We start from the raw sequence: 19,304 nt of genomic DNA, 5'->3' as shown, positions 1-19,304 counted from the left end.
CACAGCCGGAATTATGCTGCTTAACACCCGCAGGAGCCCGTCCTGCCCCCAGAAGTGAGCTCTGCCGCAGCTCCCAAGTTTACAAGAGTGGCAACACGGAGCTGTTTTGCACAAAACATAAATCCTTCCCTGTCCCGTTTTAACAGCCCCTGGATGCTACTGGAGTGTGAAGCAGGTTCACGTCATCCCCCCCAGCTGTAGTTACGCCGCAGCAGCGGAGCAATTTACTTTCTAGATGATTTAGTTTATCACTCAAGGGCTTCAGCAGCTCCGAAGAGGTGACGGTGCTTTCAACCTCCAAATTTCAGAAATCCTTTAGAAAACCCTCAGCCTCCCAGGAGCTGGTTTCTGCACCAGTGACAGGGCTGGTTGTGAGGAGGGGGCTGCTGTGATGGCAGGGAGGTTTGCAGAAGTACAACACACTTGCTAAGGGCTACTGCTGCTCGGAGCAAACTAATTGCATTTACTAATCGAGACGGCGCTGCAGAGGGCACGAGGCAGGACGGTTTGCAGCAGTGGTGAGCTTGGAGATGAGCTTCTCCTCCTTTCCCAGCACACCCTCCTGCTCTTACATTTCACCCCTCCTCAGCCTCCGCACTGACGCAAGTCCCTCAGCTGACTTCTCGTGCCGCTGGGGAGGAGAAGGCCTGCGCTCTCCGTCTCGCTGGAGGTCACTCTGACATCTCGACAGCCACACAAGCGCTCACGTCTTCCATCCTCCTTCTGTCACCGCTCCTACCGTGTCTCATCGAGGTGGACCACACTTGTGTCCTAAAAATCTCGCAGCGGCTCTACGACGCACGCAGAGTTTCGGTGAACAAGACAAGCATTAGATGCTTTTTACACGCAGACGGGTGTTGCTGTAGGAGGAACTCACACAGGGATTTTATTTAGCCGGGTGCCGCGTCGTTACAGCTGTCGCAACCACGCCAAGGGTGGAAGATTCATGAGACCGCTGATTCCCACCCCAGCTTTTAGTAGGCATTGTCTCGCATGTGCTCTATGATTTTTTTCAGGCCCAGCCAGGTCTCCTCTGCAGTTGGGATAATTTGGTCGGCTGGCAGGAGGAAACCGTAGCGACCCGTGTCTCGCAGCTCGAAGGCGAAAGAGTATTTGATGCCATAATCATAGCTCCAGTCAATGCTGCCTCCACTGGCTTGGTCTGGAAGAGGAAGGGAGAAGAGCCAGAGGGATGAAGAGAGGATTGATTTGAGTTCTGCTGTCCTACTTTTTATATTTGTGAGGGACAAAGAGTAGGTTTTTACACGAACGCTCAGCTCTGATGTGTGACTGGTGGTGTCACTCTACAGAAGCATCATGGCTTCCAAGAGGGAGAGATCTGGTGGGCTGGACAGAGACTGTTGCTCTGGGACAGCTCATAAAAGCTCAGAGTAGCAAAATACTCACAGATAGTAGTGCAAATGCTCCCCACTGTAAAGGTGGTGCCGTACAGGGACTGGATGGAACTGGCAGCAGCTCTTCCTAAGGCATCCTGAGGAGGAGAAGACGAAGGACGAGTCAGGAAGTAGCCACACTTAAGGAGACGGAATGTTCAGATTTCACCAAGCTGAACCATACTCAGGCAAATCACCACAATCTTTCACAAAATCTCCAATCTTTCACATCCCTCAATAAATTAGTGCCAAATCAATTTCTTAACCTCTCACACTAGGGACAGCACCCCCAGTTTCCACAGGATTTTTGGGAGATGACATCGCAGGTGAATTAAACCATAGCAGGTCCTACATCTGATCATGCAGTGTTTCATCTCACCAACTGTCTTGTCAAGAGAAGGTTCAAGAGAGACCAGAAAATCCCAAGGTAGTCGGAGATCTTCCAACAGCCAGTGGTCAGTTTTGTGCTCAGGTCAACTGCATCACGGGTGGTTGCAGAGAAAACAGAGCCAGGCTTTTCTTGGAGGTGTAGGGAGAAAGGACGAGTGGCAACAAACAAATTGCCACAAGGGGAACTTCATTTAGGTAAGAGGGAAAAAGAAAATCCCCACAACAGTGAGGAAACTTTTGGAAGGGCTTGGAAAATCTGTGGAATTTTTCTTTAGAACTACAAAAACAATTAATCAAAACTCAGCTGGGAAAGGCCCTGAGCTACTCAATCCAGCCTTGAAATTGGCTCTGGCTCCAAAGCCTGCCTGCTGTCAGCAGAGGGCAAGACTAGAGACCTCCAGAGGTCTTTTCCATCTGAATTATGATTGTGAGATCCATATCACCTCAAAGACATTATCACAGCTGTGATGCTGTCATCAAAGCAGAAGGAAGGAAATGTGAGTGAGCAAAGAGGGCTGAGAACGGATGGGGACAGCACATGTTTGCATACGACCAAGATCCCTCTTTTAAAGGCATTGCACCACACCGCACCAGGTTTTCGTTCGCTCTCATGGGTGGTTACTGTTATGGATGGCAGAGTTTAGCCTCTTGTTTTAATCCTGGTGTCTCCCTGAGATACTTGAGAGTAGAAATCCAGCTGGACAGAAGAGAGGAAGCTAAAGCCAAGTCATTATGTCTCACCAGCTCAGCGTAGTCTGCCGGTTCAGTGCACTTATAGCCGTAGGGATACATCAGGAGCTGAGAGTAACTGTGGAGGGTGAGGAAGGCCTGGATGTTTCCATGATTCTTAACAAAGTCAACAATAGATTTCACTTCCACCTCTGAGTTGGCACTGGGCCCGTGGTAAGAATCAGAACAGGGATTACCGCTGGCTCCGGGACCTGTTGGTACAAAGGAGGAACAAAGGCAAACCTGTAAGAACTGATATTCAGGAAAGGTCAAAGCAGATCAGCACAAAGCCAGGCTTTCCTAAGGACAGGTCTTCAACCAAGGGGAAAGCCTTCGGCGCTGACAAACGCGTGAACAGCAGCAACAGAGCATGAATACTCAAGGAACATGCTTCTAGAAGACACAGATTACGCCCTTCACCTCGTGCTCACTGGCATTTAATCGATGTGAAATCATCTTTACAAAAGACAGCTACCATCCTATCGGACCATTTTCTTTCTGAATCCCTTATATTTAGGGAATTGCCAGTCCTACGTAACAGGATCGGGGAACATGAAAGGGAACTTTTCTCTTAGTGACAGCAAGAATCCAGAAACTTTATTCCTACCTCCAAAACCTGCATCCCAGTTCCGGTTTGGATCAACTCCAACACACAGACTGCCTCGATTCTTGGAGCGGGTCTTCCGCCACATGCGATTCTAAACCAAACACACACCATGGCTTTGGCAAGGAGCTAATCTCAGCCCTTGCACTAAAACTGCTACCCAGAAATAGTGGCCGTTCACCAGGAAGAGATCCTAGGCACAAGCCTAAGATTATTTCGGGTGGGCTGACCGCTGAGATGGGCCAACGGACAAAAATCGAAGGGCTGGCGAATTTACAGAGAGTTAAGATGGGTTAGACAAGTCACTAGTATCTCTGGCTGCCCAACTCTTTTGCAACTCCTTGCAGAGCCCACTTCCCTCGCATTTATTGCTCGCTTGGAAGAGCATGGCAGCTTTCTAAATCAGCTTGGGCACACAGCACGCTTACTGTGGTGTGAGTGAACACGTATCCGTCAGGGTTTGCGACTGTCAGCAGGAAAATGTCCATTTTGTTCAGCAGAGAGGTGATGGATGGATCCTTCTCATAGCTGGAGGCAATCTAAACAGAGACAATATGGTACACGGTGAGTATCAGTGTCATTCCTTCCCGCACGCCTGCGCTCCAACAGCTGGATACAGAAGCAAGTCTGCCTTTCAGGGCAGGCAAAGAAGAAACATTAATTATCTGCTGCCCATAACTGTTCCTCGTTACACTTGGAGCTTGGAGAGAGCAATGCATCTGGTTTACTGTTTTATTCAGAAGACAGGAAGTTCACGGAGGAGGGTAACAAAACTTTCTCCAGCCTGTCCTAGAGAACGGGCCAAGGCTGGCACTAAGATTGAGATGGATTAGCCCAGTTGGGTCTACACAACTGTGCTGCTCTTCTCTGGTAGCTTAGTCATTTTCAGCAGAATTTAAACGCTCGTTTATGTAGAGCTGGAAGTTTTGGCACTTTTGTTGAAGGTAACCAAGGACACAGTGTTTCTCTGTGTCAGCAGACCAAAGCAGCTAAAACTAATCTCAAAGTCCTTGTTTATTTGTATACCTATCAACCCTGCAGTCCTCAACAATTTCACCTGAGCCACTACATTTTGTCTGCCTCAACTTCTCCAAGCTGCTCTAACAACACACAGCATTTTTCAATTCTTTGTCCAGGCAGCTGAGATATTCTCTATAGAGTCCGATGTTTTAAGAGGGGTGAAGGAGTTAGCAGAGCTGGCTAAAGACATACAGGTGTGATACACTTTTAAACAGTCAGAGGCATTCCCAAGAGAAAAGAAAAATCCATCACTGCTGAAGCGACCTTTTTAGCTATCCATATTGCACTCGCTTGGGTAACCCACTCTCGGGAATGGATACCGGCGTCAATCCAGATTGCAGGACGGTTGCTTTCTCCAGTGCTGAACTGTCAAACAAAACAGAAAGTTTTAAAACTCTCACCGAGTCCTTTTAGTCAAGAACATCCCATATAGACTGGGATGCTTTGGACTGAATTGTGCTGTATCTCTAACACATGTATATAGAATCCTAGAACGATTTGGTTGGAAGGGACCTTAAAGATCATCTAATTCCAACCCAGGGACACCCTCCACTACACCAGGTTGCTCAAAGCCTCATCCAACCTGGCCTTGAACAGTTCCAGGGATGGGGCAGCCACAGCTTCTCTGGGCAACCTGTGCCAGTGCCTCGCACCCTCAGAGCAAGTCTTCCTTAGATCCCATGGAAATTTCCCCTCTTTCGGTTTAAAGCCATTGCCCCGTGTCCTGTCACTACACGCCCTTGTCCAAAGCCCCTCTCCAGCTTTCCTGTAGCCCCTTTAGGTACTGGAAGGCTACTGGAAGGTCTCCCCGGAGCCTTCTCTGCTCCAGGCTGAACAGCCCCAACTCTCTCAGCCTGTCTCCAGAGCAGAGGTGCTCCAGCCCTCGCATCATCTCCGTGGCCTCCTCTGGACCCGCTCCAGCAGCTCCGTGTCCTTCTTGTGTTGGAGACTCCAGAGCTGAAGGCAGCACTGCAAGGGGGTCTCACGAGAGCAGAGCAGAGGGGCAGAATCCCCTCCCTCAACCCACTGCCCACGCTGCTCTGGATGCAGCCCAGGACACGGTTGGCTTTCTGGGCTGCCAGCGCACGGTGCCGGCTCATGTTGAGCTTCTCATCCACCAGCATCCCTAAGTCCTTCTCCTCAGGGCTGCTCTCAATCTATTCCCCACCCAGCCTGTACTTGTGCTTGGGATTGCCCCGGCCCACGTGCAGGACCTTGCACTTGGCCTTGTTGAACTTCATGAGGTTTGCACAGGCCCACCTCTCATGTGTGAGAACACATACGTATGCACATATATAGAATCACAGAATCACAGAATGGTTTGGGTCAGAAGGGACCTCAAAGATCATCCAGTTCCAAGCCCCCTGCCATGGGGCAGGGACACCCTCCACTACACCAGGTTGCTCAAAGCCCCATCCAACCTGGCCTGGAACACTTCCAGGGATGGAGCAGCCACAGCTTCTCTGGGCAACCTGTTCCAGTGCCTCACCACCCTCAGAGGGAAGAATTTCTTCCTTAGATCTCATCTAAATCTCCCCTCTTTCAGTTTAAAGCCATTGCCCCTTGTTCTATCACTCCATGCCCTTGTCCAAAGTCTGTATGCACACATTCTGCGCCACGTTATACGTCATACCTTCAGCACATACAGAGGCCGCTTTTCATAGGATTCCCCAATCTGGAGCTTGCTGACAACATTGCTATACTCAGATGCAAGATTATCCAGTTCTTCATAAATCTGAAATGAAAAGTCACGATGACATTTACATTACCTTTATTTATAGTACTAACCAGAACAATTGTGGGACCTGATGAAATCTACTTTTCTCTCCTTTTGCCTTCCTAACTATGACTTCTCCAAAGCCCCACCTTACCTCATGTCAGCATAGTCAGTGCTGTTCCTAACATCACGAAGTAGAAGGAAGCACTGCTATATCATCAAGGTCTACTTATTTCAGGAAAAAGTTCGAAACCCTCTTCAAGAACTTCTGGTAATAAAAATACCTTACCCCCTGCTCTGCTTGATAGCTACTGGCTTCCTGTATTTCCCTACTTCAAGATTAATTCATTTCTTTCTTTCTCTCTTTTGAGAGTCTGAAGGAAGGGTTTTGCCAGAGCTCTGCAGACGTGTTTATGGAAAAGTATCATCAACACCTGCCCGTTTCAACACTCTGTCAGGGAGAGCACTGGCTCGTCGTGCTGATCGTGAAATTAATACATTTAAAAACAAAACCACGTGCCAAAAGAAGGCAGAAAGACATTCTGGATCTTAATATAGGATGTTTGATTGAAGACAGTAGGTGAAAAAAAGGCCAGAAAAAAGAATTCTCTTCCCCTAAAGCTGAGGTACTCACGGAATCTAAAGAGTTGTATGTTCCATAGTTGAAGGTGTTGCGGCTGCGATCCCTTTGTTGACTGCAGGCCATGTCTTGCTTTTCTTTATCTAGAACAACCTAAAAGAAGCCAGTCCGATGAGAAAAGCCTGCTTAATTTGCAAACTTCTGACTAAATGTTTATCTCAAATAACAAAGTGATGGCACTACGTACTGACCCCAGCCCCAGATCCAAACTTCCCACAGCTAGGAAGCAAACAGATGCTTCTGCTGAATGTATCCGTAGCGAAGTGGGCAAGAATACCAGTGCGTAAACGGTCACCATTAAGTTTTAAACACTGGTCAAGATGAATAAGAATAGCAATGGAAAGTTTGAGGGATTTAAAAAAAAAAAAAAAAAGAAAAGGCAGTGTTTCTGCTGACTTAATGCTATTTTAGGTGCCATCTTGGGATTTCTGCCCACGAAGAAATGTCGGATTAATGCCCAAGGGGTTGACTTCTCTCTCACACGGTGGTGTACAGTGCTTTCAGACTATGATCCAGAGCTTCTCTTAACAGAGATTACAGAATTATGAGCCACTTCAGTGCTGTGGTTCCCAAACCTTTGAGGCCAAAAGACCACACAAAATTCCTCAGGGGTTACCAGAAGAGGAGCCCTGTGGAGCCTAGGAGTTTGTTGATGTCACTATGTCACTATTCAACATAGTTTCGGATAGCATCTGCAGAGTGATCTCCACAGCTCCTCAACGCAGCAGTGACCCACAGATTATCTTTGAGAAATTAATCCACACACTATAAAAATAAGGGGGGGACCTCATGGAAAGCAGAGTATAGAAGAGCCCATGACTTAATGAACGAGGTCAGATTGTGAATCATTATTTGTTTCCACAGGATTTAAAAGCTAATCACGTGCCAACGGCACTGCCTACCTGCAGGTCTTCGATCAGGACGGAGTACTCAATCCCATGGGACTCCAGGAAGGCTTTAACTGCTTGGACACAGTTAGTGGGGATTCGCACATCCACAGGGCGGGCAGGGGTGGAGGGATTTATCCAGAAATCGAGCTGAAAAGAGAAAGGAAAATGTATTTAGTTTGGGGAAAGTGTTTTGCAAACAGCTCTTCTAAAGCTTTAGAAACACTGATTTTTCCCAAATTGAATGACTCCTGCAGTGTCGTCCCCCGTCATGCTTACACCACGCTCCAGCCTTTAGCTTGGCATCACCACAACCTTCTATCAGTTAATGTCACAAATTCACAGAAAAAAAAAAAAAAAAAAAACCAGAAATTTAAAGTCAGCATTTTCACTGACTTGAGAGCTTCAGTCACATAAGCAAAAGGAAATTTTAGTCTTCTATGACATTGATTTTACTGTTCTCCCTTTTAGCAGAAATAGTTTCAAGAAAAGTTCCATACTGCAGTATTAGGTAATATGAAACCCATTGTTTTTATTTCTCCTTTGGTAAGGCTTTTCTAAATTTTCATTTCCATACTATTCAAATCCATATTTTTAAAGAAAGTGAAAATAAAAATTCTCACCAACGGCAATAAGAACAGTAATAACGAGAATTTTACAGTGTGTTTTCCTGCTTCAATAGAACATAGACTCTAATAAATTCCTCCCACAACGCTAGGAGATAAGTACAAAAACATTAGCATCTCCACTTGAAAGACAAGCTTCTCGATACTAAGATTAAGAGAAGATCCATTCAAATATGATCATAAAGCCAGTAAGAAGAAAATGTGAATGCAGGTACTCCTCAGTACCAGGCTGGTACTAGAACTTGCAGATCAAACACCAAATATTGAGATAGCAAATTCATTTATGGCAGCTGCCACAGTACAGTATGAACCTTCCAAATGTGATGCAAAGTTCTACCCTGGTAAGTTCTACCCCAGTCTGAAACCTTGAAAAATTCCTCTGTGGTAATAACATACCTCAAAGTGTTCCAGCGACTCTAAAAGCTGCAACTTCTTAACCTCCTCCTCATTTCTTGGCTTGATTCGGAGAATCTGGTGCCTGCAATAAATCAGTAAGTCTTCAGAAACCGTCTCAAAAAGGGGTCTGGCTGAACTAGCTTGTTACTGAGATCAAGAATTTGGTGGGTAGAACTTGCGTGTTACCAGCCGATACGACAAGGGTGGTGAGGCACTGGCACAGGTTGCCCAGAGAAGCTGTGGCTGCCCCATCCCTAGAAGTGTTCAAGGCCAGCTTGGATGAGGCTTTGAGCAACCTGGTGTAGTGGAGGGTGTCCCTGCCCATGGCAGGGGGGTTGGAACTGGATGATCTTTGAGGTCCCTTCCAACCCAAACCATTCTGTGATTCCATGACACGGAATTCTTTAATGCAGCTGACTTAGTGTCACCCAGGAGCTCGACCAACAACCTGCAGGGCCAGTCTGCTATGTGAGCACCAGATTAGTAACTAGTTAAATAGCCAGTTTTAAGATTTCATCATAAACAAGGCATCAAGTGGATGAGTTTTTAATCGCTTGCAAGGATCAGTCTTGCATCTAATAGTGATTCTTTTTTTTTTTGTCAACAACTTGTAGAAAAAAAAAAATTTGGTTCAGTTTGCAAATGATCAAATGCTTGGGGAGCAGTATACAACACAGGAAACCAAACACTAAATATGGGATTCATTTCACCTTTCTTCAGTTCAGCCAAAGACTATTGACAAACCTCCCTGTGGTGTCAGAAGCTGATACCATCAGAGGGTGGTTTGCACCATTCCAGGCGGAATGAATCACCGTCTGGAAGAACCTCACTCCACTGGTTATAGAGGTAACCCCAGCAATTAACTTAGACTGTGCATTGTGCAACATACAGTCTCTAAGTGGTTTTGAGATCACTAAAAACATTTATCCCATTCAATGACACGATGTTCCAGGCAGTTTGGTACCACGAGGAGAGGCTGATGAACCCAGGCTTGCTCGAGCTGATCTAACTGCAGCCTACAAGTACTTGAAGGGAAGTTACAAAAAAAATTAGGAACTCTTCTCAGTAGGGATAGATGATAATAACAAGAGGAAACACCTCCATGGGTTGAGTGGGAGGATGGACTAAAGACTTTCCTTCCACCTAATGCTTTTATGAAATGACAAAAGGATCCATGAACAAGGGAATGCAAGAGTTGGGGGACAGGAGATCTTATTCTGGAGAACCAGGAGGTGGTTCTGAAGGAAACCTGGGAGCCACAGCAAATAATTCACTGGGAGTACAGCCTGGGATCAAAGCTGCAGCCAAAAGCACCGCTGTGCTCCTCAGCTGGGGTTTAGAGCACTAATGCTGCGTTTGCAAACGGCGTTTAGTGGTTGAAGCGCTCTCTTGCCCAGGCATCTGCCTTCGGCCACTGTTGGAGACGCAACAAAAGTCCACGGAGTCCCACATCCTGACGTGGCCCAGCGGCTCTGCTGGCACCCACTGCAGGCAGTACTGAAAACTGGAGACAACTCAGAGCAAACCGATGGGAATAACTGCAGAATTGGAAAACACACCTTAAGACAGAGTAAACAAGGGACTTGGTGTGTAAGCGCAGTGTTGCGTGTGTCTATTTACTAGTGTGGCCTCAGCTGCTGAGACGAGACACTCGTTAACACCAGGTTCCTCAGTCTGGCCAGCTGAGGTGTAAGATTCTTCCATTGAACCAGGTTCTCTCAACACTGAAGGCACTTTACCACATTAACAACTTACTATTGGATTCTCCATCATCATAAGCTTTATTTCGAGATTGGATTCTTCTTTGAAGAGGAGATGAGGCTCATTAACCACAGCTATTGGATGTGACCAAGGAATGAATTCACGAGAACCTAATCTACGTTACGCCAGAGCCCAGATCAAATTATCAAAATAGCTTCTCCTGGCTTTACAAATCCTAGGGTGTTAGTAAATTATGTATATTATTTCTTGTTCTTAAGCCTTGTATCTTCATATCCAGATTTACTCACTGGAATCTGGAGCTTGCTTACTACATCTCAGGAAGTATCCGTTTATCATTGTCATCTGCTATTAAGGTTCTGACACAGTCAGCACGACTGTGAGGAAATACACCAGAAGGAGATAAGTTTGCGATGCAACACACAGATAATGGTTGAAATTAAGGATTCAAATCGCTTAGAAAGGCTCTGAAGAGGATTAAGCATTTAAAGAGAAATAAGAAACTTCAAAACCAAAGGGAAACTAATGACCTCCCCGATCTGAAGCCAGGCTCTGGTCTTTTGGCTCTGCTTTGTGCTGGACAACACCTGTCAAGCTGAACACTCGAGCTTTGCAGCGAGGTTCAGCTCCAGATCAAGGCTCAAGACCACTCCCTAGGTACAGTCAAAGCCAAAGCAAAGCCTTGGGTGAACATGAATTTAGGAACTCAACTCTGCAGCTAGACCCTTCTCCTTAGAAAACCCAAAGGAAAGCAGAGAGGGGTTCCTTCAAACACTGGAGTACCAAAGCCATAAGACAGGTCAGTCAAAAAAAGCAAAGAATTAGCCCCAAGCAAATTTTGTAAAGTTAAGATCATGATAAACAACAACTGGATAATACGGCCTTAAACAAAAGGTCTACCACAAAAGCATAACTCACCCAACAAAAGTCTCCAGGCACAAGGAAGCCCCGAAGAGGGCACTGAAGATCGAAATCAGCTTCATGTTTGATGTGAAGTGCAACTCAGCCTAGCAAAAGTGAATTTATAGAGGACTTGTTAAGAAACCCTTTTTCAGAAAAAATATATCTGTGTTCCACGTGACTACACTCTCACATTTATCAGAGCTTTCAAGGCAACCAACAGATAGGAGGCCGATTTCACCTCCAAAAAATATTTTCCACTGACACATTCAAACCCGTAAGGCAGGAGTTGTTTTCAAAGCTTTGCCCACAAAGATCCTCAGTGTCCTTTTACACATTTTTCTAGACTGGGGAAAACAGAGTCAAACTGAACGTCATCCCAGCTCTCACTGGGGGTCAGGAGCTCTACCAGGCACCTCTTGGTCATGTTTTTTGTCCTACTATGGATTTCCAATAGCCCACTCCTCGCTAGAAAGAGGCAGCCAGCAGAGAGATCTCATTCCAGCAGAAATACTCCGTTTGAAACAATCCAGTGAAATAATCACTCCGGCGATAGCAGGCAGGCTCCGAGTCCTGCCTGCCAAGGCCATGATGTCAACGTGCTCTTAATCACTGCTGGATATAAGCCAGATAGTTTAAATATACTCTTTACTCAAATTCCTAGCATCCTCTCCATCTTCAGCTGGGATGGTTTCATACAGATCCAGCCAGCTGGTGCTTCAAGCAAATTGAGGTTGCAGCAAGATTTACACGAAAGCGAGTTGCATAGCAGGAGCAGAAAAAAGCCTGGGGTGAACAGGAACTTAGAGGAGCTCAACTGCACAGCTAGACCCTTCTCCTTGGAACACCTTGCTAGAAATCCTCTTCTAAGGAAGTATCCTTAGATTTCACTCTGAGGGTGGTGAGGCACTGGCACAGGTTGCCCAGAGAAGCTGTGGCTGCCCCATCCCTGGAAGTGTTCAAGGCCAGGTTGGATGGGGCTTTGGGCAACCTGGTGTAGTGGAGGGTGTCCCTGCCCATGGCAGGGGGGTTGGAACTGGGTGATCTTTGAGGTCCCTTCCAACCCAAACCATTCTATGATCCTTCTCAGGAAGTGGTGACACAGGTTTGAAGAAGTGCTGGAACAGCCACTGCCAGGTCCTCTCAGCTTTATAATGTTCCCCTGATCCAGTAGCTCTCTGGGTCCCTTTGCTCTTGTGGTGGCCTCTGTCTATGTCTCACTTCATGGGGAACAGCCTCCACCTTTTTCGTCTTCTGTCAAGGTGCCCAGACGTTGAGTTGTTGTTATTCACGTTGAGGGAGTAACGGCGATGAGCAGTCTCCTGGCTAAGCTTCAGGAACTATCTCCCTTGCCTTTGGTCAAGGGAACACCCAGCTGCGGTTGTCCCAGAACACCAGGTAGAGCTGGAGGGCTGTTGGATACACTTTTTGTTCATCCCATCGCAGAATGTTACCGAGGAAGAGCTGGGCGCTGACCCCGCTGTAATTCCTGCAGATGGGGTTCCTGGGAACTCACATGGGACAAAAGGGAGACGGTTCAGCTACTCTGTGCTCAATCTCAGGAGACTGAGGAAAAGAAGTCTCTGACAGTCCCCGGAGGATCTCACCGATATCGCCCTCAACATTTTTCAGCACCTCCCAGAGGATCCCCTAATCTCCACTCCCACTCTACCTCTGTGCGGACGTGCCAGTAGCTTCTCGTCGTGGGTTCACAGCAGACTCCAAGCAAGTCTTTTGTAAGGCCAGGCGTCATGGTTTTGGGAACAAAAGGAGCCTCAGGCAGGGATTCTGCCTGTTTTGACATATAGGAATTAGTCATCCTGCAACTGTTGTGTCTTGGGGGCACACTGCAGAGAACATAGGCTCTGCCAGGAGGTAAGGTACGTTCCTGGGAGTCCTCAGGTCTCTGAGGTTTAACCTAAGACCAGCCCTTGGGAAACAAGCAGATCTCCACTCCCTGCAACACACATCAGGTAATGCCAGTCTGCCCTAAGAGACAGGAACCATCATGAGAATTCCCTGCTTCTAGCACTACAGTAGTTCTGGTGGAAGTCAAATCCCACCTGTAGCTTGTGTTCTTCAACGTTTCAGAAAGAACCAACAGGCTGTCCACACCACCTCCTGCGGATTCACTCTTTGAAAACAGGAAGGAGGGACTTAATTTAAGGCAAAATTATAGCCTGCTTCATTACTCATGCTACATCCCGCACGGATTTAAAGGCTGCCAAGAGATCCCGCCAAACATGATGTCAGGGTCTAAAGTACACCAACAAGCTCCGAGTGCCCTGACCAGCCTCATCTGGAGCATCCACCCATTGCACTTAAGGAGCTGCATTTAAGCCCAAATCCTTGTACTCACTCCGAATCCCCACTGAAAGGGCTACATAAGCCTGCGGCACCACAACCTCCCGCTGCAGCCATAAGGTCCTGCAGGGTTTGAAGAGCAATAAGTCCTATGGGTGAAGTCCTGCACGGTCAGCCTCTGTAGTGCTCAGCCCAGGACCCAAAACACCTGAGCAAACCAAGGAGCTGCAAGAGCAGGGGTGCACCACAACAGCGAGCCAGAAGCCAAAGGTGACGCAAGGCAAGCAGGGGTACAGAGCTCACCACAAGCAGCACGGCCCCACGGGACCCAAACCAGAGGAGCAGAGCAGGTTTGGTGGCACTGACCGGGGATGGATGCAATCCAGATCCTCAGGTAAGTCCACAGCAGCTCCACGGCCAGGATGTCAAGAACTACAAGCCCAAATCCACCGTGCACCCACCTCAGCTCAAACAAGGACCAAACCAAACGGCCTCAGCTTAATGCAGCTCCTGCGCCAAGGGGCGGAGGGTGCGTGGGTGGGGGCCCAACATGAGCCCCGTCAGGGTAATTAGCGCTCTCAGGGCCCTGGCACACTAATAGGGGCAGGGTGGGACGCGCTCTCTGCACAGTCCGGAGAGGATGTGGTATCATGCAGTGAATCACGAGCACCCTGGTGACCTGTTTAAAAACGGAAAGGTTAGAAGAACCTCGTCTAACCAAACTTTGCCTCGTCGCTTAAAATGGCCGTACCGACGCCGGGACGTTGTGCTGCCATTGGCAGAGGGCCAGAACGGACACCAACTCCCCCTGCCAACCAGAAATACCTCAAAAGTCACCAATTTTAGATGGAATCAGTCCTTTTCTGCAAAGTCTGGACCCTCTATGGTCTAAAAAAGGTTCTTGCAACCAAGATCCAGCATAGTCATCTCTCCTGTCACAGTTAGGACAAAAGAGGCAGCCCCTGTCCTCGCCATAACCACAGAGCATATCTGAACCTGATCCCACAGTTCTTCTCGTGTCCCATCCTCTCAAAATAAGTGTTCGGCAACTCAGTAGGAAAGTGGAAGAGAAGAAGGAGACAATCCATGCTGCACTGAGCTTTCCTTGTGCTGCTGCTGCCCCAATTGTCCCCTCTGCCCCCTCTGCATCCATTCTGCATCACCTCCTGGTCCCTCACAGGGTCTTGGGCATTTCCTAAACTGCTTTTTTGAGCCCTACGGTCCTGGTTTCAGCTGGGACAGAGTTAGTTTTGCTTTTTAGCAGCTAGAAGAGCTCCGTGTTTTGGATTTAGCCTGGCATTTGTTAGGAGAAGGCTGTTGACAGCGCACTGATATCTGTAGTTGGTGCTGAGACATCAAGGACCTTTCAGCTTCCCATGATTTGCCAGTGTGCCGGAGCACAACAGGCTGGGGGGAGCATGGCTGGGACAGAGGGTCCACAACTCCCCTTGTGAGTGAACTCACACTTAGGATTGAGGGCCAAACTGGCCACTGGAGTATTCCAGATCATGGAACCTCATGCCCAGTATATAGATGAGGGCTGACCAGGAAGGAACTCTAGCTCTTCCAAGGGCTCTCTCGGATTCTTCATCTCTCTGAGTTCTCTCTCTCTCTCTCTTTTTGGGCCTCTCACTTGTCTGGGATTGCAGTGTCAGGATTTATCTGTTTTGGGATTGCTTGCCAGGCCGGGCCAGGACAGGCATCGGTCACCAGGCGGTGAGCAATTATACTGTGCATCACTTGTGTCTATTATTATCATATTTTATATATATATATATTAATATATTATTATTTATCACCATTGCTTTTAATTATATTATTATTATTATTATTATTAAATTGTTCTTATCTCAACCCACGAGTCTTCTTCCCTTTTTCCCTTTCATTCCCTTCTCCGTTCCCCAGGGGTGAGGGAGGGTGAGCAAGTGGCTGCGTGGTGTTTAGTTGTCAGTGGGTTAAACCACGACACCTACGCAAAACTTACAAAACTTAATTTATTACCTTAATATTAAAACTTAACATTTACCTTTTGAATCGCTCTCCCTTTCATCAGAACATAATCTTTTCTCTTAGGCTTTCTGGAGAACGTGTTTCATGGAAACAACATCACACACATGGTGTTACTTAGAACATACAAACATTAATTCCTTATATAATGCTAATTCTCACAGCATGCGTGAGCTTCTGAGAGAGGATCAGGAGGGGACCCCTCATGCCTTCGCCGTTTCCATCGAGACTCTCTACAAGCCCATATTCCTCAGAAATCCCATACGAGTTTCGAGACTCTCTACAAGCCCATATTCCTCAGAAATCCCATACGAGTTTCGAGACTCTCTACAAGCCCATATTCCTCAGAAATCCCATACGAGTTTCACCTTCGGATAGAAATGTTTCTTCTCTCATCATCTCTAGCTAGACCTGTAACGCGGCGAAGGGCTCCGTCTGCAACTCATCTCCTGGATGATCGAAGTTAATTGGCTGTAACACAATTAATTTTGGATTACTGGTGAGAGAACTATTATTTCTGTAAGTAATGGATTATTTCCACGTTCCTAATCCACAAGGGACCTGGATAAGGAATGAGCAGGGATTTCAATATGTGGCTCACCATCTGTATGTGTGACTGGTATCATTTTAGGAGCAGAACCCTCATTTTGATCCCTCTGGAAAATCCACAGCCATGTGCTGGTGCAGTAACACTGACTTCAGTGGAGCTACTTATTTCCAACTTGAATTCCCTTAAATTAGGAAATCAACAGCCTTCAGCTTCAGAGCTGTCCCCAGATTTCACGTGCGAGTCACACCTGTTTATAACACACCACAAATTCCATCGGATCATGTCGTAGCTTTGCATTTTAGGACACTGAGCACACGGATGAATTATTAACTGGTAGTAACAAGAAGGGGATGGAAAGGGCACTGGGAGACATACAATCAGTTACCTTTACCTGGAGGTTAAAGACCAGTTCTAACAGTGACATCATTCCATGAGATAGCTATGAATGGTAACAACTTCCAAGGTTGTGAAAGCCTTTAGGCAGGAAAGTTTTGAGTAAGGCCCACAGTCACCTTCTGCTAAAAGCCACCAGGTGTCAGCAGAAAACACAGAATTGAACAGTATCTTCTTCAAGCACAGTAGACAAGATAGATAATCAAAATGCCAGCACAGGAGCAGAGCAGGATGTTCCCTCTAATGCCCACAAAGCCTTCCTCATCCTCATCATATTTCCTCTCATCTGTTTCTGACTAGTGCCAGAGAGCAAGGGAATTCTGACAAGAATACCACCAAAGAGAAGAAAAAAGGTATCCCGTGGAGTGTCGGCGCTGGACGTGGGGCACAGGACTGTCTCCTCTCTGAAGGGTGAGTGTTTCCACATTCGGAGCAGCCCCTCAGCGACCCATTGTCCAGCCAACCATCTTGGGAAGCCCCAGTATGCTGGTCAACAGCGCTCACGGAGCCATGGGGAAGATGGCATCGCAAAGTTGCCTCTTTTCTGCCCATTAAGTCCTTCAGCTGCCATCCAGGGAACACCAGAGTGCCCTCAGGTCCCGTTGGTCTGTAGCGTTTGGGGAACGTTGCATGGGACTCATCTCCTCTCACTCCAGCTGCGTCAAAGCTGGGAATTGCACCAAAAGAAGACGACTCCTCTGCAACCAAGGGAGGGCCATTCACCCCATACTCAAACAGCTGTTTGAGACTGGGAGGCCAAATTAGGCTTTTAACAGTCCTTCAATATTGTCTTCATTTCATGTTTTTCCTGCTTTCATCGTCTCGCTTAGGAAATGAGTCAAAGTCAAGAGACTTCCAAGCCAACTGAAACCATCCATTGGTGTGGATCCACCGAATCGACTTTCATCCTGTTTAAATTTGCCTCCTCCCTTTCTCCACCTGTACTTTTATTACCATATTTCCTATAACCAGCTTTTTATAAAGGAGGAATGCATTCCACTAGCCTTTACACTGGGACAACTTGGGAGTTATCGTATTTAACCAAATTGGAAGCAGGGCGGGAAAAATTTAAGAAATAGGCTCGATATCCCAGATAATCAAAATATCCCAGACAATTTTTCTTTTGCAAAGCTGCTGCCCCTGTCTTGTACGAGCTGCTGCAGCCACCTCAGCTCGATATGCCTCCCTGGTCCAGCTCCAGCTCCTCCATCCAGCTCCTCTTGCTTTGCTGCCTCCCAATTCTTCCCATCTGCTGACGTACCCCGTTCTTCCTGCCTCAAAAGGACACACCGCACGGAAACGTCACTGAGACAAGTTGGTATGTCACCACACTGAGAACGTTGTGTGATTCACCATCCAATGAGATGAGCATGTTGACACCCAAAAAGTCGGTGCAATTGAAATCGATCTTTCCAAGACTCATTTTGGAGTTGTAGAAAGCGGCGTTCTTTATTCCGGGTGCTGAGTGCACGGGGGATATCTCCTCCTGGCTCCACACCTGGCTTCTGGACAGAAAAATTGGTTATACACTACAATCATGCATATTCATAACGTGTTTACATGTTCCTTGTTATTCTCTTAAACAATTGGTTCATTTTCTCTCGCTTTACATGTAAATTCCTTCACATGCTCAGTTCTCTTCCTCCGCCCCTTTCTTTTGGGTCTGGGATATGTTCAGGGCAGGTGGTCCATGAGTCGGTGGTCGCACTCTCCCCCGGCCGAAATTACCTTTTCCCCACGTCACTGCATGTTCACAGCTCAGAAAAACAGGATAACAAAGTTCATACATTTTCTGGGATGTTCCCTCCAAGGGCAGACGGTTCTGGATAAAGAGTCACCCTTTAAATCACTCCTGACAGCTTCAAGGATGCTCATCTCGTTCATTTCTTTAGGTATGCGTAAATCACCTACTAAACCCTCCATGAAACTCTTCCACAAAAACTTTTAACCCCTTCATTGTCGGGTAACAACATCACCCGAAGTCACCACATCCATGTGGACCATCTTTACTTCAGGTGACACTTTCTGGGTACACCGATTTAGCACAAAATTCCCACAACCCTCTTCCTTTACAGCACATCAAGACTGGAAACAACGTTCTGCCTGCACAGCAACCAAACTCCGGATCACTTAAAGGTTTTAACCGCTGATCCTATGGAGACAGGCTGAGAGAGTTGGGGCTGTTCAGCCTGGAGAACAGAAGGCTCCGGGGAGACCTTCCAGCACCTTCCAGTGCCTAAAGGGGCTACAGGAAAGCTGGAAAGGGGCTTTGGACAAGAGGTATAGTGACAGGACATGGGGAAATGGCTTTAAACTGAAAGAGGGGAGATTTCCATGAGATCTAAGGAAGAAATTCTTCCCTCAGAGGGTGGTGAGGCACTGGCACAGGTTGCCCAGAGAAGCTGTGGCTGCCCCATCCCTGGCAGTGTTCAAGGCCAGGTTGGATGGGGCTTTGAGCAACCTGGTGTAGTGGAGGGTGTCCCTGCCCATGGCAGGGGGGTTGGCACTGGCTGATCTCTGAGGTCCCTTCCAACCCAAACCGTTCCGTGATTCTGTGATTCTACCTTGGCCGCACGCGGCCTGATCTGCACTGCCACGTGTAACCAATCAGTCCAGCCGCACCTTCGCCCAAACGCAGCAGCACACGGGGCAGCGAGTCGGTGGCTCACGCACACACCTCCCATCCCCCCGCCCCTCGCCGCCATCTCGGCACCTCGCACGCCGCAGCCGACATGGCCGCCGTGCCGCCCGCGCCTCGCGCGCCCCTTCCCGCCCAAACGCCAGCGGCGCCCAACGGCCGCGGCGCGGGACGCCCCGCGAGCACGGCCAGGCCCCGCCCCCTCCGCGCGGCGCGGCGCGGGCCGTGACGCTGCGGCGGCGCTCGCGCAGGCGCAGACGGCGCGGCCGTTACGGCGCGGCCGGGTCCCCGCGCGTGTGTGAGGGCAGCGCTCCGCCGCGTCTGCCGCCGGCTGGGAAAAGCGGGTGCCGCTGCCCTCCCTGAGGGGCGCCGGGTGGCTTCTCGCCCGCC

The 19,304-nt window shown here is 48.0% G+C and overlaps 1 protein-coding gene across 1 annotated transcript; it reads right to left on the bottom strand.

Annotated features, from left to right (window-relative positions):
- Positions 1–974: 974 nt before the first annotated feature.
- On the bottom strand, positions 975–11,105 carry LOC104369598 (carboxypeptidase A2). The gene is made up of 11 exons (XM_086610059.1): positions 11,041–11,105; positions 8,404–8,485; positions 7,397–7,531; positions 6,489–6,587; positions 5,771–5,872; positions 4,402–4,503; positions 3,546–3,656; positions 3,121–3,211; positions 2,526–2,725; positions 1,408–1,492; positions 975–1,162 (listed from the first exon to the last, which is right to left on the bottom strand). The coding sequence occupies exons 1-11, from the start codon at positions 11,103–11,105 to the stop codon at positions 975–977; spliced, it is 1,260 nt and encodes a 419-aa protein (XP_086466185.1).
- Between the last annotated feature and the right edge of the window lie 8,199 nt (positions 11,106–19,304).

This window comes from Tauraco erythrolophus, chromosome 4, assembly GCF_009769465.1.
Source record: "Tauraco erythrolophus isolate bTauEry1 chromosome 4, bTauEry1.pri, whole genome shotgun sequence".
NCBI lineage: Eukaryota > Metazoa > Chordata > Aves > Musophagiformes > Musophagidae > Tauraco > Tauraco erythrolophus.
The sequence above is the reverse complement of the archived record's forward strand: the minus strand, read 5'-3'. Positions and strand labels throughout refer to the sequence as shown.